Source organism: Balaenoptera ricei, chromosome 3 (genome assembly GCF_028023285.1).
Source record: "Balaenoptera ricei isolate mBalRic1 chromosome 3, mBalRic1.hap2, whole genome shotgun sequence".
Taxonomy (NCBI): domain Eukaryota; kingdom Metazoa; phylum Chordata; class Mammalia; order Artiodactyla; family Balaenopteridae; genus Balaenoptera; species Balaenoptera ricei.
The window spans coordinates 176,723,556-176,751,217 of NC_082641.1; the positions used below are offsets into that span (position 1 = coordinate 176,723,556).

At 62.6% G+C, this 27,662-nt stretch overlaps 3 protein-coding genes across 5 annotated transcripts; 1 reads left to right on the plus strand and 2 right to left on the minus strand.

Annotated features, from left to right (window-relative positions):
• Positions 1 to 64: 64 nt before the first annotated feature.
• Positions 65 to 10,122, minus strand: MAP2K7 (mitogen-activated protein kinase kinase 7). Of its 2 annotated transcripts, XM_059918568.1 has the most exons (12): positions 9,885 to 10,122; positions 7,894 to 7,941; positions 4,739 to 4,880; positions 4,492 to 4,558; positions 4,262 to 4,375; positions 4,070 to 4,189; positions 3,815 to 3,922; positions 3,540 to 3,719; positions 3,359 to 3,439; positions 3,094 to 3,236; positions 2,417 to 2,462; positions 65 to 2,294 (listed from the first exon to the last, which is right to left on the minus strand). In XM_059918568.1, exons 1-12 carry the CDS (start codon positions 10,006 to 10,008, stop codon positions 2,160 to 2,162), a joined length of 1,308 nt encoding a protein of 435 aa, XP_059774551.1. In that variant the 5' UTR covers positions 10,009 to 10,122; the 3' UTR covers positions 65 to 2,159. The 2 variants fall into 2 exon arrangements, with proteins under 2 accessions (XP_059774551.1, XP_059774552.1); XM_059918569.1 differs by lacking the exon at positions 7,894 to 7,941 and having other exon boundaries at positions 9,885 to 10,121.
• Positions 10,123 to 11,398: 1,276 nt separating this feature from the next.
• Positions 11,399 to 22,647, minus strand: LRRC8E (leucine rich repeat containing 8 VRAC subunit E). 2 transcript variants are annotated; one of them, XM_059918573.1, is made up of 3 exons: positions 18,915 to 22,647; positions 15,382 to 15,524; positions 11,399 to 14,726 (listed from the first exon to the last, which is right to left on the minus strand). In XM_059918573.1, exons 2-3 carry the CDS (start codon positions 15,517 to 15,519, stop codon positions 12,477 to 12,479), a joined length of 2,388 nt encoding a protein of 795 aa, XP_059774556.1. In that variant the 5' UTR covers positions 15,520 to 15,524; positions 18,915 to 22,647; the 3' UTR covers positions 11,399 to 12,476. The 2 variants fall into 2 exon arrangements, with proteins under 2 accessions (XP_059774556.1, XP_059774557.1); XM_059918574.1 differs by lacking the exon at positions 18,915 to 22,647 and adding an exon at positions 15,914 to 15,970.
• PRR36 (proline rich 36) lies at positions 22,474 to 27,242 on the plus strand. The gene is made up of 6 exons (XM_059918572.1): positions 22,474 to 22,797; positions 23,344 to 23,618; positions 23,735 to 23,834; positions 24,067 to 24,179; positions 24,273 to 26,192; positions 26,394 to 27,242. Exons 2-6 carry the CDS (start codon positions 23,351 to 23,353, stop codon positions 26,906 to 26,908), a joined length of 2,916 nt encoding a protein of 971 aa, XP_059774555.1. The 5' UTR covers positions 22,474 to 22,797; positions 23,344 to 23,350; the 3' UTR covers positions 26,909 to 27,242.
• Positions 27,243 to 27,662: the final 420 nt, after the last annotated feature.

Genomic DNA, 27,662 nt, shown 5'->3' on the forward strand with positions numbered 1-27,662 from the left:
CCCTTCCCCCACCTCACTGCCAGGCCCTGCCAGGCTCAGGACATACACCACAGACACAGCAGAAGAAAAGGGAGGGGTTTTATTCTCAAGCGTCTAAGGATTTACAAACGAGGGTGTTTTGTTTTAAAAAGGGATGGGGCAGTACTGGTGGCCTGAGAAGGGGTTGCGGACCATGGGCTGGGCCCAGGCCGCCCCAGGCCCCCACCTGCCCACTTCACCCTCTGCCTGATGGAGAGGGATGGCTGGTGACTGGTGACTGGGGTGGGGGGCGGGGAGACATGGAAAAGGCAGGGGGGAAGGAGAGGCTCCCATTTAACACTGAAGGCGGGGAGGGGGAACGGGCCGACACACACTCACAAAACAGAAAATAAAGTTAAATAAAAACTCAGGCAGCTGGCCCTTGGGGCCAGCCACGCAACCTTCCCGGCTACCCACAAAGGCCCCTGTGGCTGGGGCCCATGAGGGAGGGCGGAGGCCAGGCCTACTGGCCCCGCACTCTGCCCCCTCCCCTCACAAAGGGGATTGGAGCGAGAGAAGGTGGCCTCCCCCAAGGGGGGGCAGAGAAAAGATGACTTCGAGTACTTTTTAAAACATGCGGCGTTTTGTGACTATCCTAGTAGCAACTACAGTCAGTGAGATAGATGGAGGGTACAGTGATGCCTAGTCTAGATTGCTTCAGCTACATCCAGTGACCTTCCTCACCTTTGGTGTTGGTTGCTTTTTGTGTTTTTTCTGGAGTTTTCTTTTGTTTTTCTTTTTTTTTTGTTCTGTTATTTCGTTGTCCACTTGATTTGCATGCATCACCAACAAAAAGGAAACACACCCCCTCCTGCTCTGGCTGCTCCCCAGGGTCCCGGGGATGCCAGGGCCCGGGCCTCAGCGTGGGCTGGGGACTGGCCAGCTCTGGGTGAGTCGAGGGGCGCTCAAGGCCACTACGAGGGCGTGACTGCCTCCACACGCCCAGCCCTCGGCCTGCCCCACCTCTGTCCCTGTCACACATCCTCAGACCCCCACGTCCACTCCACACACCCTCAATCCCTGCCTCCCCGGGCCCTATGGCCCCCGCTCCTGTCACCCATTCCCTCCTCCGCCTCTGCCTCACCGGCACCTGCTGCCCTCCACCATGCCCCACGCCTGCCTTCCCTGAAGGCCACCCTGTGTGGCCACGGCCCCTTGGGCTCCCTCCACACCCCCCGAGGTCCTCAACTCACCCCTACAAGCTGTGGCCAGTCTCCAGCCCCAAGGGAGGGGCACCCCGCCCCCCCAGAGCCCACCTTTGGGACTAGTCTCTCCCCAGCGGGGTGGCCCAGGCCCCACGGCTCGGCCCCCAGCCCCCCAGCGCCCGTGGGCCATCGGGGGGCTGCCACCACAAGCAGCTAAACATGACTTTGGTAAAAGTTTCTGAAGGTACCGACAAACCCCATGAGAACAAGCTCTTCTCCTCCCCCCACCCCCCCCAAACACCCCACCAAGTACAATAAAATACGATAAACTCTAAAAAGGACCCCCTGAGATCAAAAAGAGAAAGAGAGACCAGCCCGGGTCTGGCTGCAGTCACAACGTCCAGCCCGCCTGCCCAGGGCAAGGACGCCAGCCAACTGACTCATGGCTTGCCGGAGACCTAAACGGACCCAGGGGTCCCGCCGGGGGTGGCAGGGCCTGGGCCAGGAGAGAGGCAGAGGCAGGGAGGGAGACAGGGAAAGCCAGAGAGGTAGAGAGGGAGGGGACAGAGAGAGGGAGACGGAGCCAGGGTGCATGTGCGTGCGAGGCGGCAGTGGGACAGCGCGGTGTGGAGGGGAGGGGACAGGACGGGCGGCTCTCTCCCGGCCCCCGGGGGCCGCCCCAGCCCAGAGGTTACAACTGAATAAATAGCGAGTCTGCTCGCGGCCTGCTGTCTTCCGTTCACAGTGTCTGTCGGGGGGGATGCGCACAGCCGGCTGATCCTGGGACGGGAAGGGCTGGGGCCTGGTGGGCCCATCTGTCCATGGTTGGTGGGCAGGGAGTCAGGGGTGGGTCGGCGCCCCCTACTTTCTGTCCTCAGCCCTCGGCGGCCGTCCAGGTCCCAGGGCTCCCCTGGCGGGCAGCTGGGTGGCCGGGTGGGGAAGGGGGGGCCGGTGGCCACGCCCCCGGCCCCCAGTGGGCTGGCCGCCGCTGTGCAGCTACCTGAAGAAGGGCAGGTGGTGCTGGCTCAGGACCCCGCTCGCCCGCGGCGACTCGGTCTTCGCCATGACATCCTTGAACCAGGATGCCACGTCCACCTCCAGCGTCTCGTAGCGCTTGATGAAGCTGTGTTCCTGTGGGGCCCAAGGCGGGGCACTTAGGGCAAGGGCTTCTTCCCTGCTGGCCTTGCTCAGGCCCGGCGTCCAGTGTGGCGGGGGGCTTAGGATGGGGGCTGGGGAGGGCCCTGGGTACTCACAAGTAGCTTATTATACTTTGGTCTCTTCCTGTGATCTTTAGTAAGGCTGGAGAGAGAAGAGGAGAGGAAGAGAAGTGAGAGCAGGGAGGAGGGGCCTGGCCGCCCTCGTGGCTGAGTCGGGTCTGCAAGATCTGTGGGTAGAAGCCCGCAACCTCCCGGCCCTGCGCTTGGGCCCCGCAACGTGACAGAAGCCCAACGTGCGCCGTGAGACACCCATGGGAGAGGTGGGTGGGCTCCCCCACGGGAGGCTCCAATGTGGACGTCCCGCGTGCGCTACTCTTGCCAGTTGGTGCAGGACACTCAGAGCCCTTAGCTCTGGGGTGCCTCTGCTTGTTCACAGCTCCCCCAAGGTGAAGCCCAAGGGCTACCCTGCCAAGTACCCCTGGGGCCAGGTGTCCCCTCAGGCTGAGTCCAAACCCAACTCCTAGCTCCCAGGGCTCCAGCCCCCACCCCATCCTGGGGCCCCTCTCCCCTCCCCAGTGGCCTGGGTGCAGGGCCACATCTGACCTCGCCCTGCCTTCCAGAGCAGAGGGCGGGGCCGGGGCTCCTCACCAGTCTTTAACTCTTAGTTGCGGCACGCATGTGGGATCTAGTTCCCTGACCAGGGATCGAACCCGGGCTCCCTGCATCGGGAGCGTGGAGTCTTAACCGCTGTGCCACCAGGGAAGTCCCCTCACCAGTCTTTGACGAAGGACTGAAAGTCCCCCGAGAAGCCCATGTGACCGGGCAGGAGCGGGGGTTCTTCCTGTAGGACTTTGGTGAGGACCTCAAAGTCCGTCTTGCAGTTCTTGTAGGGAAACTGTCCCGTCGCCAGCTCCACCTGGGAGAGAGATGAGCAGGGCTGGGCCGGCCAAGGACAGGATCCTGCCCTTTCCCGCCACCTGACTCCATACCCCGAGAAGACCCCACCCCTGGTCTCGGAGAGCAGGGGCCCCAACTCACCAAGGAGATGCCCAGGCTCCACACGTCGGCCCGGATGTCGTAGTCGGGCTTGGTGGGGTCCGGGGGGTCGATGCGCTCAGGCTGCCGGTGGGAAGTAGGAGAGGGTGGATGTACCCCTGTGGCTGGGGTGGGTGCGCCGCCACTCACGCCCGCCCGCCGGACGCTGCTGGGCCCCACTTACTGCCATGTAGGCAGCGCAACCTGCGCTCCGCGTTTTGGCTTTGGAGTCAACGAGGCGGCCGCTGATGCCGAAGTCGCAGAGCTTGATCTGGCCCCGCTCATCCAGCAGGATGTTGGAGGGCTTGACGTCCCGGTGGATCACGCCGTGCTTCTCCTTCAGGTAGTAGAGTGCCTTCACGATCTGTGGCGCGGGCAGAGGAGGGCACCAGTGATGGCAGGGACGGGGCCTGGGGGGGGGGGACCACCCGCCCGCCCGCGCCCCACCCAGCCGCTCACCGCCACCGTCATCTTGCCCAGGATCCGCTCAGGGATAGGGCCCTGCATCCGCTTCTTGAGCTTCTCGGCGCACGTGCCCATGAGCTCCATGGCAATGAAGACGTCCGTCTGCAGGGACAGCAGGTGGCGGCTTGGCGGGGTGGCTGTACCCTCCTGCCCACCCCAGACACGCTCGGGTCCTGGGGGAGGGGCGGGGGGCACAGGGCTGGCTCAGAGACCAGCATGGGAGGCTTGGGGGGTGGGCGGCCGGCTCACGTTGGTGATGAAGGTCCCGAAGCACTGCACAATGTAGGGGCAGTCGTGGCTCTTGAGCACCACATCCAGGTCCATGAGGATCCGCTTGTTCTCTTCCTTGTTCCCCGAGCGCCGCATTTGCTGCACGGGACAGCAGGGGCCTTAGCGCCGAGCCTGGGGCGCGGGGCCCACCCGGGGCAGGGGCGGGCTCACCTTGACAGCGATGACGTGCCCCGTCTTCCGGAAACGCATCTTCCACACCTGGCCACAGGTGCCGCTGCCCATCTCCCCCAGGTTCTCCAGGTCGTTGATTTCCGCCTGGTAGCGCTGGCGAGGACAGCCAGGGCTGGGGGTCCACCGGGCCTCTGCCCTCCACCCCAACCCAGATCCTACCAGCTGTGTCCTGCCCACCCTCCCTGGGGGGGCCAAGGGAAGGGCGGTACCTGGCCCCCAATGGTCAGGTAGCCTGTCTGCTTCATGATCTCCTGCAGCTTCTGGTCAATCTCGATGCTGAGTTGACAGAGAGTGGGTGCCGGTGAATGGGGGTCCTGACCAACCTGAGGCCACCCCAGCCCCTAACACACAGGGGTTCCACAGAGCTCACCAGCTCCTCCCTGAGGCTGGCCCTGTGCCCCGCCCTGCCCCAGCCCCGACTTTCCGGCCCTCCCACCAGCCACCCTAGCCGCTCACCTCTCCATGCTGCGGGGTGTGAACAAGGTTGACGGGAGCCCCAGCATGTGGCGGGGCCGGGCTGGGGGCGTGGGGTGCTGCGGGGAGCTCTCGGAGGACGGTGAGCGGCTGCCCCCATCATTGGCCAGTGGGAGCTGCAGGGCTGGGGTGGTGAGAACCAGGGGCGGGGAGGAGGTTAGCTCCCAGCTGGCCCCAACTCAAGGGCCTGGCACCCTCATCTTCCCCTCCCTGGCATCCCTCAGGTAGGCCGGCACAGCCCCCTGCCCTGCTGGGCTGCAGGAGCTCCCCACTCCCAGACCACTCTTAAGGTGCCTTTTCCCACGTCCCCCCCACTCCTCCAACCTGGAAGGGCTTGCGGTGGGCTGTTGAGGTGGGGTGGTCCCCAGAGGCTGAGGGTTCATCCCCAAGCCTCCCCTGACAGAAAACGGAGGCCCAGAGGCGGATGCCGTCCCTCGGGCAGGCAGCCTCCCCACTGTGTCCCTTTCCTCCCCACCTCCGCCTGGGAAGCAGGCCCAGGGCCACCACGCCCACACTCTGGACCACACAAGGCAGGAATGCCCACTGGGATCAGCCCGAGCTCTGGCGCTGTGGGCAGCGCTGACCTTGGCTGGACCACCCTGGGAAGAGAGTGGGCAAGGGACCCAGGCTTCCAGCTGCCTCGCCCAGCATTCTGTTTCAGGGTCAGGGAGGGCCGCCCTCTGGCCAGCGGGCTCATCGGTGAGCCTCCCGGCCTGGCCTGCAGAGCTAGGGCCGACGAGTCAGGGGCAGGACCCCAGGCTGGGCCTGTGTCCTCCGGGTGAGGGGATCCAGGTGGCACAGCCCCTCCAGGGGCCAGCGGGACGTGGGGGGCAGGGGCCGGGCCAGGCGGCGAGTTTGGTTCTTTCCAGAAGCCTGCATGCGGACAGCTCGGGCATGCTACAGGCAGGCAGGCAGGCAGCGGGCAGGCAGCGGGCACCCCAGGACGGGCAGGCGGCATTAGGGGACGGGAGGGCGGGAGACAGACAGACGGGAGCTGAGGCTTGGGGCCCAGCTGCCCAGAAGGGGCGCTGCAGAGACAGGCCGGAGAGGGGCCTGGGAAAAGAGAGCAGATTCCCTGAGGGCCTAGGAGCCTCCCGGCTGGGCAGGCCATAGGGCGGGGAGTGGGGGCCAGGGTGACGACCCTCCAGTGAACCCCGGAGACGCTGGCACTCGGCCTCCAGAAGGGGAGCCCCTGGCTGGGGAGGCTGCAGGCTACAAGCACCTCCCAGGTTCACCTTCCCCTGGAGAGCAGGCCAGGAGCTGGGGGCCTGCCATTCTCCTTAGCCCTTGGCTGACGCCCCCTCCTCTCTCTCCACACTTCCCGCACGGCCCACCTTCTCCTCCCACAGTTCTCCAGGCACCTGGTGACGTGGGCCCAGTGATCAACGGGTAGAGACAGGTATGGTGCAGCACCTGGTGCCTGGGCGCTTTGCTGGCCTGCAACCCTGACCGCAGCCAGAGCGAGGGGCAGGTCTATGAGCCTGGCCTGCAGTCCTAGGAGGGCCTGGCGGGAGTGATGGAAGAGCTCTGGGGACCCCGGGGACGTGGCCGGGCCCAGTCCCCTCCACTGGCCCGGAGGCCTCTCCTCCCATGCCCTCCCCGCTGCTCTGCTCTGCCAGGGCCAGAATCCCAGTCCTAATCCCTCCCTCTCTGGCTGGACAACCTCCGGGGCTCCCAAGGACCCTCGGGCTCCCCCTGCACCGGGACCCTGGATCCCTGTCAGGTTCAGGTTCCCTGGGGGCACCAGGGCCCCCTTTCTGAGTGAGGACCACACCCCTCTCCTCCCCACACCTCTCGGTGTGGTGTCCTGTCGGTCCCCTCCCTTACACAGTCCACCGGGCCCTCTGAGGGCTGCCCCAGAACCCGTGGCCAAGGCTGTAAGGGGACAGAGGCTTCCAGCCAGGCCCACAAACTGACACACGGTAGGCGTCTGAGCAGGGCTGGCGCGGGGTGGCTAAGGTGGGGTGGAGGGAGGTAGACAAAGACCCTGAAAACAGAAGTCACAGAGGTGGTACCGGGCCCACGGCAGGTCAGGAGGGCAGAATGAGAGCGAGAGGCTGAAGGGGAAAGAGAGAGAGAGTAGAATGAATGAAAGAGAACGAGAAAGGACACGGGGCGGGTGTGGGGAGGGCATGCGGCCATCAGGAGCCTCACACGTACCAGGCTGTCAGTCGACACACGTAGGCACACGCACACAGGGCATGGCACAAACCCACGCAGACGGGGAGACGACATGCCACAGGGTCTCCAGCAGAGCCACAGAGCCCCTCACCTTCCGACACACACGCACGCGCGTGCACACACACACACACACACACACTTCCCAACCTAGTCCTGCTCACACGCACAAGAACCAACGAGACCAGACCCCCACCCCATCTCTCTCACCACCCCCGCCCTTCGCACAGGCATGTCCCACACCCATCGGCTCCCAGACCCACTGGCACCTGCCCTCGGGCCCTGGGGGGACTGCTTCCTCTACTTCCATCCCTGCGCTGCCCCCACCTCCCAGGAGACTTGGCTCAAATTCCACCTTCTCCAGAGGCTTCCCAACTGCAACCCTGCTCCCCTGCTCCACCCGGCCTTCCCTCCAAGGCGCCGGGGCCTCCTCCACTTCCTGCCCGGAGGCCCTCAGTGCTCACAGCCCTCCAACCCCCAGGGCCCCCCACCCCCGGGGGAGCGCCAGCCCCGAGAGGACAGGGGCTCAGTCCAAGCCTAGCACGGCTCAGCCCAGGGGGCGACACGGCTTCGCTGAGCTGCTGAGGGGGACCAGCAGGCGCAGGGCCCAGCTCTCCTTCCCTCCGCTCATGCACACGCCTGCAGGCACACGCACGGACACTCGTGACCCCCTTGGCAGGCGACAGACTCCCGGCCGCTGAGGGAGTCTGTTTCCTCCTCCAGGGAGTCCAAACCTGAGCCCGAGAGGAAAGGAGGAGCGGGAGGTGACAGAGGAAGTGGCCGGGTGGGCCGGACGTTGACGGTGTGGATGGACAGAGAGTGAGGGTGGGGGGGGGGGATGCGCACACGCACACACAGAGCACGTGGGAGGGGGAAGGGGGGGATGGCATTCTGCGGCCAGGGCAGCGGTTAGGTCAATGGTGCAGAGGTCCAAGCAGCGATGATAAAAAGGCTGGTACCTGCTCGTTGGGACGGGGCAGGAGCAGGGCTTAGAGTGATCACAATAACTGGATGGGGAAAAGGAAGAAAAAAAAAAAAAACAACACCACGATAAATCACAACGGAAACAACCGATTTGTCCAAAAGAAAAGAAATCAAATCAAATCATAACGAAGAGGAGGGGGAGGCACGCGGCACCAAACTGCAGAGATGGGTAGAAACCGACAGAGATGGGAGAAGTGGGAGGATGGGATGGAGCTGACACAGACACAGACGCCTGGAGGGGGCTCCCCGGGGCCTGCTCGCCATGGGTGTCACCGTGCCTCACTCTGCATCTGGGACAGCCACCCTGCAAGGCACCCCAGGCCCCGTACCTAGGCCTGTCTCGTCCACGCTGGGGTTGGAGGGGGAGCGGCACTGCAGAGCCCAGCGGGGACCCTCCAGTCCTGGCTGGGCTTCTTACCCCAGGCAGTGTCCAATGCCAGCACTGCCACCTCGGGGTTTTTTCTGGGCCCCAAGAGACACCCCCCCCCCCAATCCAGTGAGGAACCCACACGGACCCAGGTCAGGAAAGGGAGGATGGAGAGTGGACCCTACACAAGGATGGGGGCGCCAGGCTGGGTGAGCAGGCAGTGATGGGGGAACCCCGATGAGGAGGTGTCTTCTCCCTCCTGTCAGGATGACCTCACAAGGAGCTACATAAGCCACAGGAATCATATCAGAGGGAATAAAAAGGAGAGCAATTTGCTGGGTCAAGAGAGACACAGAAAGCATGTGTGTGTGGGCAGGGGAATTCCCTGGTGGTCCAGTGGTTAAGACTGCACTTCCAATGCAGGGGGCACAGGTTCGATCCTTGGTGGGGGAACTAAGATGCCACATGCCACGCGGTGCGGCCAAAAACAAAAACAGAAAGCATGTGTGTGGGCTGCTGTTCATCAGGTCTGTAGGGAGGGGAAAAATCTGACTCCCTCTGAGCTTCAAGGATATGGGGAAGGGATCATGCAGGAAATCACAAGGAGACTAGATGTGGTCATGGTGATTCCGAGCCAGGTGTGGGTGCTGGGGGGTAGCTCTTGACTCCAGATGACAAGACGCCAGGGAGACAGGCACTGAGATTGTGGGATAAGAAAGGAGGTGTATGTGCCCTGGGATGCCTAGATAGAGTCGCATTGGCCTCAGGTGTCCCCGGGCTGGGTGGGTGTGGGTGTGTAAGAATGGGGAAGTCACTTGATTCTAAATGACAAAGTTGCCACGCTTGGGAGTTGCGTGTTTATTTCTGGAGGAGCCAGAAAGATGGCAACAGTGAAATGAGTCAGAGAAGTATGAGGGGGCCTGGTGTACGTGGGCAAACTGTATGTGGGAGGGAGTCCGCTGAGCCCAATGACAAGATCCCAGAGTGGGGGAGAATGGAGCACCAGACACACCACAGGATGGTTATAATATGGTCAAGCGACCTCAGGTGTCCCCTGCCCAGGTGCGCGTGTGTGAGCGTGAGTGGCTCATCTGCTAAGCCCCGATGACAAGGACCCAGGTACGGAGCGGGGATGGGGGGTGGGGGGTGGGGGAACCTCTTGACACAATCACTGAGATGGCGGGAGTAGAATCAGCTGGTGAAAAGGGATGTGTACATCTTAGCAGAGAACCTGGATGTGGTCACGGTCGCATGAAGTAGGAGAAGCAAGGCTCAGGGTAGGTGACAGAGGCTCCGAGGATCCCGGTGATTGGGGGCGGGTCATCAGGTGGGGGGCCTCGCCTGGAGCCGGGTAACTAGGCTCCCAGGCCCCGTTAAGGGGGAACCCGCAAACAGTGGGGAGGGCTGCCCGGGAACCCGCGGGCCCCACGCCCCCCGGGTCATCGTGACCCTCTCACCGCTGGCCGATAGCGGGGAGCGCGGCGGAGAGGAGGAGCTAGAGCGCCCCGGAAGCGGGGGCGGGACCTGGAGGCGGGGGCGGGGCCTCCCGCGGCGCGCGCCCCGCCCCGCTCGCCCCCTCCCCCACGCCGCCGTGCTTACTGGGCCTGGGCCGCTGGGGGCTGATATCCAGGTTGAGGTCGATCCTCCGCCGGGCCTCGCGGTTCTCCTGCTTCAGCTTTGCTTCCAGGCGGGACAGCTTCTGCTCCAGGGAGGACGCCGCCATCTTCCCCGCCGCCGCCGCGCACCGCCCGGCCGCCCGTCAGTCCCGCAGACAAACACCGCACTGCGCCTGCGCTTGGATGACCCCGCCGAGCCGCCGTCTCGCTCCGCAGGGCGCATGCTCGCGGTGCATACCCGCCCTTCCCGCATGCGAACCTCCGCGCGTGCGTGCTTCGTCCCGGCCGGAGGGATGACGCCGCCTAGAGCTCGCTGCTGGCAACGTGCGAATCCTCTCAGTGTAAGGCGCATGCGTGAATTCCCGAGCGCTCCGGCAAGAGGCGCTGTGTGGAAACCCACTCACCGTTCCGCTTAGAGCGGTGGGCGGAGAAAGCAGGGCGCAAGCGTACAGAGGAGGAGACGAGGTCACGCCCCTGGCCTCTGCTGCACATGCGCATTCGTGACTTTTTTTTTTTTTTTCTGTCGCTGTCCCCGGTGGTCGCCATGGTTGTGTGTCCTCAGCCTCGTTCTTTCTCTTCCTGGCCCGGTCCTCGCTGGCACCCACTCCCTCTCGGAACTGCCTTTCTCATCTCGGACAGTGCTTCACTAGGATCCCTGTTATGCTTAATTGCTGCCCCCTCACCATAATTAGGCACCCGGGGCAAGCCCTTTCCATTTCAGCAGGCTCAGGGTTGGCCGAGGACATGTAGGATGGGCGGGGTAGGGCTCGGGCCACTGTCAGGACCCTGGGAATCCAGTGGCGTGACCCCTGCCCTTGGCGACGGGGGTGGGGGCCGGGAGGGGGGCCAAGGTCAAGGCCAGAGAGTTCCAAATCAGACTTGCGTGGGACATTTTAAGACTTCCCTCAACTGCCCTGCCCCCAGAATTTGCGCCCAGCTCCTGGACAACGCAGAAGATAGGCCCCGGTGTTTGGTGCCTCTACTTGGTGCCTCCGCGGCCTACACATTTTCTTTAACTGGTCTGAAGAGTGCTGGGAAAATGTCCCCATCTGGAACCCTGGGGCCCCCGGAGAGCACCTTGCCTCTGCTCTCTCGTGCCAGGAGGAGGCTCGCATTTTGCAGACACCATGGAGGTGGTGATCCCAGGAGGTCAGGGTTGGGCAGGCTGTGCCCTGCCCGCTCCAGCATAGGGACACTGTGATGGGCGTTGAAGGCTTGTGGCGACTCCTCTGGTGACAACTTACAGGTGGAGCAGATCCAAAACTGTGGAGCCGGGAGACTAACAGGGAAGGTAGAGGAAGAGCAGTTCTCCAGGAAAAAAGTTAGGCAGACGATGCCACCTGATTTCTCCTGGTTAGCTGAGGTCTCTCTCTGCCTCTGCTTCCGGGATAGACTCATACCCTTGATTCTGGAATGTGACTGTCGCCACTTGCCTGTACTTGGTCTGGTGGAATCGAAGGCTTAGACTATGACAGGAGTGGACACAAGGGACCAAGATTATAGTTCTCATAGTTAGTATCATTTATTAAGCACCCACTGATATACACTCCCTCGCACAGGGAACATTTGAAAGACAAAGTCCCAGCCTGTTTTCAGAAAAATGTACCCACCACAGCAGGTGTTCTTAACCGGGGGTCCCCGATCCTTAGGATGTCCATAAACAGCCCTCTAGGGGATCTGGGGGAATCTGTTGATTGCCTCAAGTTGTTTGCAGAACTTTTCATGTATGTGTACGTGAGCATTTTCCTGAGGAAGGAGGTGCCCAGCTTTCATCAGATTTCTCAAAGCATCTAGGGATATTAAAAAAAAAGAATCCCTCCTCTAGAGGGAGGAGAATCCCTCCTCTAGACACCAAGATATCTACTCTGCAGGTCAGCATTTCCCAACACACAGGCCTGGGACCGTCTGTGTCAGAATTACCTGGGATGCTTATATTTACCGGCAAGTTCCTGGCCTCCAGCTGAACCTCCTGAGTCAGTCTTTCAGGGGTGGGGCCTGGGATGTTTTGTTTTGGTGATGTTGATTTTGATGCCTAGTCAAATATGAAAACCATTTTTCTGAGTTCAGGTGTCTATAGCAAACAACTTATAAATAGGGGATTAACATCCAAGTTGGGGGTGGAGGAGGGGGGAGCCTGTCCGTTGCGTCTGTGTCCCCTCCTTGGGAGAGAACCCCAGATGTAAGCTGTTTTGGTCAGGGAGAGAGGGTTGAAATCCCATTGGGATGAGCCCCACCCCCATACGTGGCATTGATTGAGCCAGAATGTTCGGAGTGGGTTGGGGGCAGCAGCAGCTCTGGCCCAGGGCTGGGGGCGGGCCAGCTAGCCAAAGACACAGGTGTGGTTTTGCTCTGAGAGTCTTATGACTGAGTTAATCCCTCCGGGATGTTCCACCCCAGATCCACAGCCTCCCAGACAAACCAATCCCAGGATCTTGCCTGGGCTCCACCAGCCTGCCACGTCTGCTCCTCCTCTCCTGGCCTGGGCTCACTTGGCCCCCTCCCTTGAAGATAACGGTAGAGATTCCAGGATGGTAGCATCCGGAAGGCCTCTACCGCAACCTGCCCCTCCCTGGCTTCACTCCACCTCCATCCTGTCCCGCACCTCTGCAGGCAGCCCTTCGTAAAGGGTGTCCTCCACCAGGAGCCCCGACTTCTTCAGCCCCCCACAGTTGCCGAGTTCTTCCGGCAGCGCCTCCAGCCGGTTGCCCTTGAGCTCCAGGCGGCTGAGGGCCCTGAGGGCCCCCACCTGGGGCGAGAGCTGGCTCAGCTGGTTGTAGCCGAGGAGCAGCGTCCGCAGCTTGCGGCAGAAGAAGAGCTCGTCGGGCAGAAGCTCCAGGGCGTTGTAGGAGAGAGCCAGGTGCTGCAGGTTCTGGAGGAGGCCCAGCTCGGCCGGCAGGGAGTGCAGCCCGTTATGGGAGACATCCAGCAGGCGGAGGCCAGAGCACATGCCGAGCTGGGTGGGCAGTGTCTCCAGCTTGTTGTGGCTGAGATAGAGCTGCTCAAGGCCCCGGAGCTTCCGTACGTGCTCGGGGACGTAGGCGATCTGGTTGTGCCACAGCCGGAGTGTGACCAGCTTGCGGCAGTGCTGGAAGCTGAGGATCTCCTCGATGGACCGCAGGTGGTTGTCCTTGAGGTCCAGTTCCTGCAGTGCGCCCAGGCTGAAGACGGCATGGGGGATGCGCTCCAGCCCGCAGGCCACCAGCTCCAGCTCCCGAAGCACCACCAGCTTCTTGAGGCTGTTCAGTGCCAGCAGGCGGGCCCCGTCGTTGTGCAGGCTGAGCCGCTGCAGGTGACCGGCCACGTCAGTCACGCTGGCGGGCACCTTGCCGGCGTTGCTCTGCAGCGACAGCACCTTCAGCTGCTTCAGCTCCCGGAGGCTCTCGAGGGTCGCCGCCCGGGCCAGGTCCAGGGGGAAGAGCCCCTCCAGGTGCAGCTCCTCCAGGCCGCGCAGCCCGAACACCCAGAGGGGCACCTCTCGGAGCTCCTCGCACTTGACCCGGATGACCTTCAGGTGGTCCCGCAGGAAGATCTGCAAGGAGAAGGGCAGCCTGGCCGGCGAGTGGAGCAGGCTGAGCTCCTGCAGGTGCACCAGCTGTGCGAGGCCTGGGGGGAAGGTGATGTCACAGATGGCCTCCAGCCGCAGTGCCTCCACCTCGCTGAGCTCGAAGACCGTGTCGGGCAGCCCCGGGAGCATGCAGAGGGCCAGCTCGAGCCGGCCCCAGGCGTTGCGCTGCAGCTTCTGCCGCAGCTTCTCGGTCGTCCACTCGTGGTTGAGGTTGAGCTGCTTCAGGCGGCTCTCGCTGACCTCGGAGAGGAAGACAGCGAAGCGCTTGGAGTAGAGTGAGTCGTACTGGTCGATGAGGTGCAGCATGAAGGCGAAGTCGTTCTTGACGTCGGGGATGTCGCCCATGCCCGTCTCTTCCCGCACAGATCGGAAGGAGTACTCCTTGAGGGGCCGGTGGAAGAGCCAGCAGAGTGTGTAGAAGCAGGTGATCCCGTAGACGCACACGAAGGAGATGTAGCAGAAAGCCAGCTTGGAGAAGAGGTGGGCCTTGGTGTGGTTGCAGCAGAAGCTGGCATAGCCCGTGACCTCCGAGGTCTCCACCCTACAGGCCACCAGGAAGCTGATTTTCCCCACGTAGACGAGGTTGTAGACCAGGATGGCCAAGAACTTGCAGACCTTGAGCACCGTCTGCCGGATGTACATGGTGTACAGGATGTCCCCCTCTTCCACGTGCATGCGGAATTTCTTGACCTTCTCAAACAGGGCTTTGGCCTGCTCACCTTCCTTTTTGTCCAGCAGGGTGACAGCCGGTGGCTCCGTCACCACCTTCTCGGGCTCCGCCAGCACCTTCTCCTTCTCACCCTCACCTGCCTTCCCCGGTCCTGCCGCCGCTGCTGCCATGGTCACCACTGCCCGCCTGGCGGCGGCAGGGTTCTTGTGGTTCTCCCCGGAGACCTCGGATAGGGCCCGCGTGGTCCACGGAGAGTCGAAACACTTGCCCAGGATGGAGATGAAGTGCTCGATCTTGGAGCTGGTGCTGGGGAACTTGAACCAGAAGCTGGTGCAGACCATGAAGATGAGCGTGTGGATGACGACCAGGTAGGGGAAGTACTTGGCGTACCAGTGGAGGGCCGTCTCGTAGCAGAGCTGGTTAATGAAGCTGTATTGCTGCAGGTCCAGGTTGTTCCTGAGGCCGCTCAACTCCCGGAGGTCCCCCATGTGCTCGGAGACCCCCCGCGGCAGCAGTTGCTGGCACGGGGCCTCTGATAAGTTCTCCCGGGGTTCGTGACTGGGCAGACAGATGATCTTGTCCTGTGTCACCTGAGGATGGGAGAGAGGGTGAAAGATGGTGAAGGATCTGGGGCGGCCTGGGAAGTTGTGGGGTGGGGGAGGAAGCAGGCCGAAGGCAAGAGAGGTTTCCATCAACCCCCAACTGTCCCCAGTTTGTTCCCCAGCTTTGGAAGAGTCAATAAACCTCTGAGCATCCGACTTTGTCTGAAAAAAAGAGCTGGGTTGATTTGTGTCCTTCGAAAAGATGTTGAAGTCCTAACCCCCAAATACCTGTGAATGTTGCCTTGTTTGGAAATAGTCTTTGCAGAGCAGATGTAATCAAGTTAAGATGAGGTCATTGGGGGGTGGGCCCTAACCCAGTAGGACTTTGGCCTTATAAAAGGGAGAAATCTGGACACAGACACACAGACATACACACAAGGAAGATGCTTTTAAGATACAGGGAGAATATACAGGGAGAATAGATACAGGTTATCTATAAACCAAGGAATGCCTGAGGCCACCAGAGTCTAGAAGGGAGGCGTGGAACACATTCTCCCTCACAACTTTCGGAAGGAACCAACTCTGTCAACACTTTGATTTCAGACTTCCAGTCTCCAGAACTAAGAGACAGTAACGTAACGGAAGACTTCCGGAACCTCCCAGACCCCGCCCCTAGAGACCCCGCCCCTGCCCCGCCCCTTACCTGGAGGGTGCAGCCGAAGACCCCGATCATGAGCATAGCCACGGTGAGGTACTCGGCCAGCACATCCCACCAAGGTTTGAGCACCTTGAAGGCGGGCTGCTGCTCCGCGAACTGCTTGAACTCCGCCACTGGAATCATCCCGCCTGTGGGAGGGCAGGAAGTGGAGGGTGCAGAGAGAGACTCTCAGTTAAGCGCGCCTGGTGCCGGGTCCCCAGAAGAGCCAGACACACGCATCTGCTCCCACTCCGCGCTCGGCCCTGCCAAACTCTGGTAGAACCCACAAGCTGTGCGCTTCCTTCCCCTCCCCCCACAGACCTCGCCTCCTTCCTGGAGCCGGGCAACTACTGTCCTCACCACCTCTGCTCCCAGGGACCCCTGCCCCGGTCGGACTCTGCCTGCCCTCTCAGAGCTCAGGAGGGGCAGTCCACGGGGCCGCTGCCCCACAGCGTGCCCGTGCGGCCTTCTCCGGGAGCCCAGGCATCTCCTCCCACCCTTGACGCCAATCCGAAACACTTCGCTCTGCTTCTCTGACCCCAGGTACCCGGAATCCAGGCGGCCAGCCCCGGCTTCCTCCACCACTGGACCAGAGAGAGTCCCAGAGACTCGGGGACTTCCGGGGCGTGGGCCCCGCACCCCCTTCAGGGGCGCTCCGGGCACCACCTCCGACCTCCAACCGGAAAAGCCGGCTGGAGCCTGGCTCTGGTTACGGGCCCCAGGGGCAGGGAGTGGCAAAGCTGAAGGCTGGTCAGCCCTGGGGGGTGGGAGTGACTTGGACACCTGTGTTTCTAGTGGGGCAAGTGCCTAGGATCTGCGGCAGAAAACAGAGACCTGGCCTCTGAGAGGCAGGGGCAGGGGGGCGCGAGGATGGGGCAGAGGATCAGGAAATGGAAAACTCACAGGGAGAGAGCCAGGGTGACACCTACGACTGGGACAGGGCTGGGCTGCCAGGCTCCTGGGCGGCCAGCCCACTCTGTCTGTCCCTGGCTCTCATTTTAGACCAAGGTATCATTATTCCAGATACAGACAACCAGGCGCAAGTCACACGGGGGCGCAGGCCACGGGCTGGGACATCACCCTCCCTGACAGGCAGTCGGGAGCCTTTTCCCCCACCTCCGAGGCTGGAGCGGGGAAGGAAAGGGAGGCAGCAAGCCCCTCACCGCCTCTGAGGGCGCTCCTAGGCAGTCTGCCTCCCTCCCCAGCATCCATGCTCCCTAATATAAAGATCCTGTTTTACATCACTCAGGTTTCCTGCGGCCTGCGGTCCTCATCCTGACAGCCTGTCACTGGGCACAGGCTGGGCAAAGAAGGGAGGCATCTGGGCGACCAGCCGGTCCTCCAGCCGCCCACCCATCTCCTGGGGGGGGAGGGAACCTGGCCTCTGTCCCACACCTCAGTCAATCGCTCTGACACCTCCTTGCCTCCCTTTTTGGTCCCCACAACTCTTGAAGGCCTTAGGGTTACTCTTGAGTGAGGACAAGGTGGAAGTGGGCGGGGATATGGGATGCAGGCCCCGCCCACCAGGCTGAAGTCGGGGCAGTCCGCCACACCCCCTTAATCCCATCAGAGGCTCCCACCTCAGTACCAGAGATAACACGCAAGGGGTAGGGACACGCCTGCCCACACCCAGTCTCCGGGGCCCCCTGACTCAGGCCCTGACTCACCCAGCAGCCGGCACATGCAAGGGGGTGTGCAGACAGAGCACAAGATCCCTCACCCAATGGCCCATCCCTTGTGCTCAGTTTCACACCCTGTCCTAAACAACAAGCCGAGTAAAGATGCCTCCAGTGCATCACAGGCTCAAACACCAGGGAATCTGCTAGAAACACACCCAGGGCGGCTCAACAGCCCCCAGGAGCCAAATTGCAGCCACCAAAAGGGACACCCTGGGGGCACTCTGCAGTGTGCACCTCAGGGCATGTGTGTACAAAGGGCAAGTACACACTAAGTTGAGGAGAGACCCGGGACCAGGGAGCCGGCCATATGCCCTCTTCCAGTTCTGGCCACCCACTGTTCTCCCTGCCCTGGCCACCTACCCCTGCGAGGGACACTGCTTAGCTGCTTCACCTGAGAATGGTAACTGTTAGCAAAAATGCCACACAGACGGGCAGGGACCAACTTCCTGCCCCCGAGTCCTTGCCACCCTTCAGGACCCATCTCACAATGGTGGAAGCTCCCCACTGGCCATCCCGGGTCCACAATCAAAGGCAAGAAGGCAGAGACACACCCAGGGTCCCCAGCAGATGGCCCAGAGGATGCGCCCACAGAGCAAAGTGTATACACAACAGCCTCAGAAGCAGACATGGGGTTATCATTATTTCTCTCCATGACTCAATCTTGATCGTCCCGAACCTGCCATTAAGTTTCCCCAGACACAAGGCTGGCCCCCCCTGTGTCTGAACAGGGCTGGTGGGAGGGCTTGGGGAGAAGGCTTCATGGGGGTGTGTTGGCAGAGAACTTATGGCCACCAGATGCTTTCAGTGTCTCGTTTTATCCCAGCTCTGGGAGCGTGGATGTTGGGACCCTCGTTTTCCAGACTCAGGAGAGTGAAATAACTTGCTCAAGGTGTCACAGCTTGTGACAAGTGGCATTCGAGGCGAGACCCCCAAGTCCCGTCTGTCTGATCACGTTGTTGAGCGAGAACGTCTCGCTGAGATGAAGCATCTTTGCCAAAAGGACCTCAGAAGGGGTTCCTTCAGGCAGAGAAGAAACGGAGGGAGGACGCCTGCTCTGCCCAGCAGGCTGTGTTGTCCTCCTCAGCCTAGGGCCACGAACAGGCCCCTTACCCGGCCTTAGCTCCGCCCACCCATGCCTCACCCCTGCTGCTGCTTCTCTCTCAGGCCTTCCCCAAGCCCCCAGCTTGCCTCTGAACACGTGGCGGTGGCGGGTGCTCCTGGTCCAGCGCCCCATCCCACACCGCCCCCACCCACAGCCCATGCTAAGGGGCGAAGAAGAAACAGTGACTGTCGTCAGCCCTGAAATGGGTCTTGGAGGACACAGGGTCCAACTTTGGACTTTTACACAAGTGAGAAACTGTGGCCTGGGTGGGGGAGGGTGGCCCTGTAGTAGCAGATCCTGTTCTGGGCCCCAGGCCTGGGGACTCCCAAGCCCAGTACTTTTCCAAGCTGTCCTGCCAGGACTAGGGGGGGTCTGGGGTGTCTTGAGGTTCAAGAGTCCCAGAAGGGACAGCCTGGTGAGGCTCCCAAGTGGTAGGGTTCTGGGAATTGAGGGGCTCACAGGGTTGAGTCGTCAGCAGCAGAGGAGAGGGGAACATGGTCAAGACCCTCAGGGTGGACCCCAACCTGTTGATCTTCACTCCGTCCTTGGCCAGGCCTGCCGGGCTCCCTGACAGGCGCCCTTGGGCTAGCCAGGGCGGGGCCTCTCTCTGCACCCCCCACCCCACCCCCCAGCTCCTTCTGTGCCCCAGACGGCGTTGGGCTCAGGTCACAGGGCCAGCCGCACCTGGGGCGGTCCTCCCGTGGGCCAGATCCTCACCCCGCCACCTGGTCCCCAGGGGCGGAGAGCCACCTACTCACCTCACGGGCCGGACGCTTGTTCCAACTCCTGTGTCCCTGGGAGCGGAGCGGCCGGGACTCCCGCAGAGTTCGCGGGACGGGCTGGGTGAGTCAGGGCGGGCGGGCGGGCGAGCTGGACAGGAGCCGGGAGCAGCTCCGCCCCTCCCGGCCCCGCCCACTAGCCGTCTCGGCCCCGCCTCCCTTAGGGCGCTCACAGGTCGCCCCCGACTCCTGGTACCGCGGGATCGCGGGAGGAGGGCGATCCTAATCCTGATGTCTCCGAGGTGGGCGAGGGGCTGGTCGGAGGAGCAGGGACCGTAGAATTCTGGGCTCCGCTTCCGTGGGGCAAACCTGGCACGGGGGAAACTGAGGAGGGCTGGAGGCGCTGGGCTCCCAAAGCCGACCTGAAGACACCCTTCCGCGAGCCAAGCTGTACAGACCCTGTCAGGAACGCGTGGAAGTCCTCCTCCCCCTCCTCCCTTCACTCCCAGGTGCAGCTACCTGGCCTTGAGGCTCAACCAAGGAATCAGTGACCAGGGCCCAAGAGAGGGCAGGGCGCTTCCCCCTTCCTGCTCTGACCAGCCAGCCAGGGGAAGCTCTCCACTGGGGGAGGAGAGGGAGTGAGCCACTCCCGGGTCCCGGTGGGGTTGGGCACGGGGGTCAGAGGGCTCTGGGAGCCGGGGTTGGAGTCCAGTCTGGGAGACCGGCTTCTCAAAGGGAGACTCTGCCTCCCCCCCGCCCACGATTTCCTCCCCACTTTGGGAGGCCTGAGCTGGGTCTTAGACGACAGTTGACCTTGATCTGCCCTGTCTGCAAAACTCAAGGGAGAGGAGACCTGGACCAGGTGGCAGAGTGAAACCCCATCTCCCATGGGGAAAAGAAAACAAGTTCACCAGAGTAGAGACACTCCGAAACCTTGAGGGTTGGGATCCCCTAAGCTTAGGTTCCCCTGTGAAACCCTGCAATGGGTGCAACCCTTGAAGAAGTCCCTGTGGGCTCGACCACAGGCTGCCCAAAGACAAACCTTCATTGTGTGGACACCATAAGCGAGGTTACCTTCTCTCTCAGAGCTTCTGCTCTATTGGTGTGTGTGTGGATTGGGGGTGGGATGCGGTGGGCGGAGACAGAGGTAAGAAAGCAAATAAGTAAGGAACAAGATAATGTCAGCTTGTGACAAATGCTGTGTATATAACAAAGTAGGGTGGGGTGAAGTGGTAGCAAGGGGCAGGGGCCTTTTGAGGTGAATAGTCTCTCCCTTTCCTGTAGCCTCGGGAGAAACTCCTTGAGATCCATACCCTGGCGGTTTGTTTCCAGCTTTATGTTGGGATAAGTGTTTTCATAAATGACGCTTTGCACACTTGTGTAAGAGTCTCGGTGGTGACTGGAATCGAAGCCCCATGATCCCCAGACACGTGTCTCTTCTGTTCCCTACTGTGTCCCCAGCACTTGGGATGGTGCCTGGCACACAGTGAGCATTCAGTAAATGATGGACGGATGGATGCTTAGTTCAGGCCCTTCTAGATGCAGATCCTGAGGCAAGGAATTAGATGCAAATAGTTTCTCTGGAAGGTGAGGGAGTGGGGAAGGGAAGGAAGCCAGTAGTGTTAATGAGGGTGAAGGAGCAGGCTGCCAATATGGGCAACTGGGGTTCCATTGTGCTGGGGAGCTCTGGGAGATGGTGGAGGACGCACCTCCAAGTTTTCCCACCCAAGAGGTGAGGGAGTTGAAGCATTGATGCACCAGCTCCTGCCTGTCATGGCTGAGGGCTGCTCTGGAGAAGGGGATGGAGGGAGTGTTAATACCCTGACACTTCTGACTTTCCTGCAGGTGGGGACTGTGGGTGCTCAGGAGATATGGAAGGAGCTGTATGGCACCACCACAGGTACAGACGCTTGAGAGGAATGTCTCAGTCATATGACACACATACAATGCTTTCCAGTTGTCCTCCAGAAAGCCTGCCCCCTTTACATTCCCACAGGTAGTTTGTGAGTTTTCTCGCATGGACACTGTCCAGGTTTTAAACAATTGTGGTAGAACACACACATAACATAGAATTTGTCATCCTAACCATTTTTAAGTTCACAGTTCAGTGCCATTAAGTACATTCAGTGTTGGGCAACCATCGCCACCATCCATCTTCAGAACTATTTTTGTTTTGCAGAACTGAAACCCTGTCCCCATTGAACTCATATTCCTCATTCCTCTCCCCAGCTCCTGGCACCCACCATTCTACCATCCATCTCTATGAATTTGAATCCTCTGGGGACCCCATATAAGTGGAATCACAGTGGTCGCAGCATTTTACATTCCCACCAACAGTACACAACTGTTCCAATTTCTCCACATTCTCACCAACACTTGATATTTTAGACCCAGCTTTTAAGGTTTTGTGAGCCTGAGGTAGTTACATATTACTGTGCTGTGTAACAAATTGCCCCCAAACCTAGCACCTTAAGACAACAAGAATTTATTGTCTCACATAGTTTCTGAGGGTCAGGAATCAATCAGAGTGGCTTCAATTGGTGGTTCAAAAGTTTCCCTCCCCCAGTGGTCCCCAACAACCACTGATTTGCTTTCTGTCACTATAGATTAGCTTGTGTTTTCCGGAATATTATATAAATGGAATCATACGGTGGATACTCTGTGTGTGTGTGTGTGTGTGTATGTGTGTGTGTATGTACAAATGTGATGGGGGAAAGGGTGAGGCAGAGGGAGCTGGTTCTTTGGGATGGGGTAGTGAGTCGCTAAGAGTCTGAAGAGATGGGGCTTGGGGGCAGAGAGCACAGTGTGTGTGGGGGGAGCCATGTGGTCTTAAGTATAAGCAGAGGTGCAAGAGGGCACCTGGCACTGTTGGCCAGCTCTGGGCAGCTGAGGATGGCCATCTTCCTCTTCTCGCTTCAACCCCCTCAATGCCACAGTCTCCTATCAAGGTCCTCCATGAGGCCTCTGCACCAGTTTGGCGGGTCACCAAAATGACACCTCTCACTCCCTCAGGTTGGGCTGGGAAACCTCGGACGGGATCTTCTCGGCTCCTCATGCACCCGTTTTTACACCTCCAGGACCCCCATAATCTCATCCCCCCAAAGCCCGGCTCTGCCAGGAAGCCTTTGCTGACTTGACTTCGTGTGACCTGGGAGGGTGTGGCGAGTGGGGGGTGCTCTGCCCTGCAGAAGGCTGGGTCATCTCTCACCATCCTCGGTCTCTCCCTCTTGTCCTTTCTTCCTCTCTTCCCCCAAATCTGGGGTCTACCCCTACATTCCCAGGGCTGCATTCTCCCACCAGTCCCCCCAGCCCAACCAGGTACGGGGTTTCCTGGGGTCTGTGAAAACCCTTTGGGTATGAGAGTGGCGGAAGCCCCAAGAATCCTGGGGGGCCCGCCTCTGCGGTCGCAAAAGCGGGGAGAGGGCCTGGGACACCGAGCGGCCGGATTGGTCAATTGGGCACGAGGCGCGATGGTCCCGCCCCCTGGTTGCCAGGGCCCAGCCTATCCGCGTCCAGGCGGGCCTTGGTCGCCAAGTAGTTGGGGTGGGGGCCGGGGCAGGTGTGTATGGCAGGGGGTGGGGAGAGGAGGTTAGGCTGAGTCCGGGACCCCAAGGGATTCCCCCCGAAGCCCGACCGGTTGGGTGTCTGGGGTCCTCAGGCGCAGCCGCGGAGAACCAGCCCCTCCCTCCTACGCGCTCCCGGCCGCCCTACTCGGCGCGCTCCCGCCTCTGCCTGCCGGGTCTGCATCCAGCGCGCGCGCCCCCTTCTCCCCCGCCCGCCGCCGAGGGGCCGGACGGCCTCCCCGCGCCGCCGCCCGCCGCCCCCTCCCCTCGCCTGCCCTCCGCTCGCGGCCGCCGCGGCGCTCCCACCCTGTCCCACCCCAGGCGACCCAGCGTGGAGCGGCGGGAGGCCGGAGCCCAAGGTGAGCTCGGCTCGAGCAGGTGGAAGGGTGGCGCGGACCAGGGCCCAGCTGGGGGAGGGGAAGGGCTCGGGACGCGGCTCTTTGTCTCCCCGAGCCCGTGCGCGGGCAGCCAGGGCCGCTCCTCCTCCCGGCAGGTGCCGACATCCCTCCGGGACGGCGCTGGTGGCTGGCGAGGGGGACCTGGGCGTGTGCTCCCGTCCCCTTCATCTGGAACCTGTGGCAGCCCCCTGTCCCGACGCTGGTGGTCAGGGTCCCTGAGGAGGCGAGGGGTAGGGGGGTGGATCTCCGGTCCTGAGAGGGAGCAGGGGGGTTGGCTGAGGCTGGCATGGCCTGGAGGAAGGTGGTGAGGGTGGGACTTGGGGACAGCCATGAGCAGCTGCGCTGGTGAGTGGTGGGTGGGTGGGAAGGAAGTGGATCCAGGCAGAGGTTTGGGCACCCATGGGTGGCGACACTGGGGAAAGAGCCGAGAGGTGCCAGGACCCAGATCCCTGCAGGCAGCGTAGCTGTCCAGGACCTGGGATGCTGATCGGTCTGCCTCCTCATCAGGTGCGAGATGGACAAGAGGGACACGTCCAGGGCAGGGGCCGCCGGTCGGACGCCCTCTTCTCGCCCTCCCAACCTTCCGACCCCCAAGCCCCCAGGGTCTCCACGACCCCCTCCCCCCGTAACCAGCGCAGCTCTTCGAGTTCTGGGAGCAGCGGGAGCTTCAGGGCGAGGGCCTCTGGCAGAGCGAGCGGGGGGCAGCCGGGGAGCTGCTCTCCCGGAGGCTACTCCCCGGGGGGGACCACTGCGGAGTGCTGGGACAGGCCCCCGGAGCCCAGGTACTCCAACCTCTTTTCCTGATTCGGACCCCATCTTCTTGCCCCCCTCTCCTCTGAGGCACCAGCCTCCCCTTCCTTTCCGGGGCACCTGCGTTGACTCGGCGTTCTCCCCACAGCCTCCAGGCCCCCAGCAGCTGGGAGAGGGGAGCGGGCCCCTGCGAAGACCCCAGGCCCAGGCTGTATCTCTAGCTCGGGGCATGCCAGTGGGCCCACCAGGTAACAAGGCCCCTCTCCCCTGGTGCCTTGGGCAAGGGTTAGTGTCTCCATCTGGAAGCTTTTAATTAAAGTGTGTGGGAGTACTTGCTCATCACTGGGCGCAAATTGGTGAAAGCTATTATTGGTTGGCAGAGAGGGCATATGCCCCGTTTCACAGATGGGGAAATGTAGACTTGGGAGACGAAACAAGGAGCTGGAGCGCTGTCCTGAGCGCAGACCCTTTTGTCCCCAGGCCAGGCCCTCTTGGGCAGAAGGGGCTCCGGCCCCCAGCTGAGGAACCTGTGGCCAGAGGAAAAGCCCCTGAAGGGCCCAGAAGGAGCGCCCTGAGCGCTGGGGCACGGAGAGGTACGTGATCTGGGGAGGAAGGGGGTTCCTCGGATGTGAGAGGGACCAGCCTAGAAGTATCGGCGACCCTTCGGTCTTCTGCTTTGTCCCCAGACTCTTCTGGGTCCACTCCAGCCGTCTCCTCCTCGGCCATCTCCCGTCGGTCCCGGGCTGCGGGCGCTGAGGTGGGTGTCCCCCGGGCAGCTCCGAGTGCCCGGCCCCGGCCCCCGACCGAGGCTTCCAGGAAATCAGTGAGCAGCGCCCCAGAGCGCAGCGCCGCGGAGCCGAGCCCTGCCACCAGGAGGCGACCCAGCGCCGGCGGGGGCCTCCAGAGGCCAACCTTGCGCCCCACGGGCTCCAGCGCCACTCCTCTGTCCTCCCCAGCCCGCTCCGGGGCTTCCCCGGCTGGAACACCCCGGGCTCTGGGGCATCCCTCGCAGCCCAAATCCAGAGGACTGCAGGCTCTACGCCCCCCGCAGGCCACACCCCCAAGGAAGGGCGCAGTCCCTGCACAGGGCTTTTCTCCTCCTTTGGCCACCTCCTCCCTACCCTGTCCTATTGCACCGCCTTCCCATATCACAGCCACTCCCTTGCGGGGCTCGCTCCCTCCATCTCCACCGACCACGCCCCCTCCCCAGGCCCTTATCCACCCATTGGCCACGCCCCCTCCACTAGCCCCTCTTCCCTCTGCTCCACCCTCTCTGCAGACCCTCCCCTCTCCACCGGCCACACCTCCTTTGCAAGCTCCCCCCGCACAGCTGGGTACATCTTTTCCGGAGGTATCCGCCTCTTCCTTGGCCACGGCCACTTTTCTGACTTCAGTCCTTCCATCAGTTTCACCCGCTCTGCAGAGTATGCCCCCCACCGAGGCGTCTTTGGCTTTACCCCCTTTTCCAGCCCTCCCCTCTCCCTTGGCCACACCTCCTTTGTCGGGTCCTCTGCCACCAGCCACTGCCCCTCTACAAGCCCCTCTATCTCAAGCAACATCTCTGAGGAACCCGCCTTCTTCCCTAACCACACCCCCTCTTCAGGCTCCTTCTGCTCTGCCCACGCCCCCTCCGCAGGCCGGTCCTTCTCTGTCTCCACCTCTTCAGGCCACGCCTTATACATTGGCCACGACTCCCACACAGGACCCTTCTCTGGCCACATCCCCTCCGCAGACCTCTCCCCCTTCCTCTCTTCTGACCACACTCTCTCTGCCAGGTGCTCCTCCTCTAGGCTCACCCTCCCCCCTGGCCACGCCTCTGGCCGCTCCCCCTCTACAGGCCACTCCCCCTATACAGACATCATCTCTGGCCTCACAGCCTCTGCAGGCCCCTCCTCCACTGGCCGTGCCCCCCACACACACTCCACCTTCTCTGGCCACGCCTCCCTTTCAGGCCGCTCCCTCTCCTCAGAGCTTGCCTCCTCTGCAGGCTCCACCTCCTCTGGCCTCGCTCCCTCTGCAGGCCCCTCTCTCTCCCCCTGCTTCACCCCCTCTGCAAGACCCTCCCTCTCCCCTGGCCACGCCCCCTCCGCGGGCTCCACCTTCTCTGGCCTCACCTCCTCTGCAGGCCCCTCCCTCTCCCCCCGCTTCACCCCCTCTGCAAGTTCCTCCCTCTCCCCCTGCCTCACCCCCTCTGCAAGACCCTCCACTTCCCCTGGCCACGCCCCCTCCGCGGGCTCCACCTTCCCTGGCCTTGCCCGCTTTGCAGACCCCTCCCTCTCCCCCTGCCTCACCCCCTCTGCAAGCCCCACGCCGCCCCCCAACCCCGGGTCCCGATGCCCCAATCTCGGGCCCACGGCTGACCCTGGCTCTGGCCCCGGGTCCACCGCCGCCGCCCTCGCGCAGCCCGTCCAGTACGCTGAGCGGCCCGGACCTGGCGGGCCACAGCAGCAGCGCCACGAGCACGCCCGAAGAGCTGCGCGGCTACGACAGTGGGCCCGAGGGCGGCGCCGCAACCTCCCCGCCCGCCGATGCGGAGCTCGCCGCCTGCCACCCGGCCGCCTGGAGCCGAGGTTCCGCTCCGCCGCTGGCCATCCGCGGCACCTCAGGTAAGCAGCCCTCCGGACACTGCGGACCAGTAGGAGGGGCGAGGTCTGGGGACGGTAGGAGGGCGAGGTCGGAGGCGAGGCTTTGCAACTCGGGGGGCAGGACCTTTGCGTCTGGGGGCGGAGTTGAAGGAAGGGGCGGGGTCTTGTGTCGGGGGCGGGGCTTCCCGCTCCCTTTGCCCAGCCTGGCTCCTCTCCCCGCAGGAGCGGCCCTGCCTTGGTCTCCTGCTGCCGGGTCGGGCTCTGCTGACGGCTTGTGCACCATCTACGAGGCTGAAGGGCCCGAGTCGGCGACTCCCGCCACAGGCGCGCTGGATCCGGGGCCCGGGCCTGGCGCGGGCGGTGGGAAGGCGGCGGCTGGGGCTGGGGCTGGGGCTGGAGCGGCCTCGCGGGGCGCGAAGCCGGCGCGTCTGGGCGAGCTGCCGCTGGGAGCGCTGCAGGCGAGCGTCGTGCAGCACCTGCTGAGCCGGACGCTGCTGCTAGCTGCGGCCGAGGGTGCCGCGGGCGGCACCGGTGGCTCAGGGGACGCGGGGGGTGCCGGCAGCGCGGGGGGAGCCCGCACTGCGCTCAGCGACGCCGAACTGGGCCGCTGGGCCGAACTATTGTCTCCCTTGGACGAGTCCCGCGCCAGCATCACCTCAGTCACTAGCTTCTCCCCGGATGACGTGACTTCCCCGCAGGGTGACTGGACCGTGGTAGAGGTGGAGACCTTCCACTGAGCCAGACCCTAGCCCCGCCCACCCGCCCCACCCCTGCCTTAGGATCCGTCCCTCAGGTTGCACATCTTTGTCTTAGATCTCCCCCTCCCCTCCTCCTGGAGTCCGGCTCCCTGTGGATTGGTCTCAGACCCCTTAGAGCCCTAGAATTTTGGCCCAGGCTTGCGACCCACCCACACCTTTGGCCAAGGCTCACCCTTGAGCCCCGCCCCTTTGGCTTAGGACAAGCTCCCGCTCCCCTCGAGCCTCGTCCCTCCCTCGGCCTAGGCCCTGCCCGGAGTCCAGTGTATCGTCTACCGCGCGCAGCCCGAGTTTGCAATAAAGCCGGGACACTGAAGCCTGTTCACTTTCGCCTTCGCGGTCGCGGGCTGGGGCCCTCCAGCGGCGGCGCAGCTGACCGCAGGGCGGCGAGAGGGGCTGGGCCGGGCTGTGCTGGCAGCTGTGCACAGCAGGTTGTAGCTCTGGTTGAAGGCCTTCCCGAACACTCCCCGGCCTTGCGTCTTCTCCATTGAGGATAGGGGCGCGCGAGGAGGGGCTGGGGTGGGACCAGGCGATGCCGAGTCCCCGTGGTCCAGCGCCGCGCACCCACCCGCTTTCGTGAACGTAGGTTTTCTCATGCCCAATTTCTCATGGAAAAATTAGGTGCAGGAGGGGCCCAGGTGAGGCCGCGCGACCGAGTGAGCAAGGCGTGGGCGGTGTGGCCAGTTGACCAAGCTCTTCCCACGCTCGGCCAGGGGAGCGGGCACTCCTGGGGGGA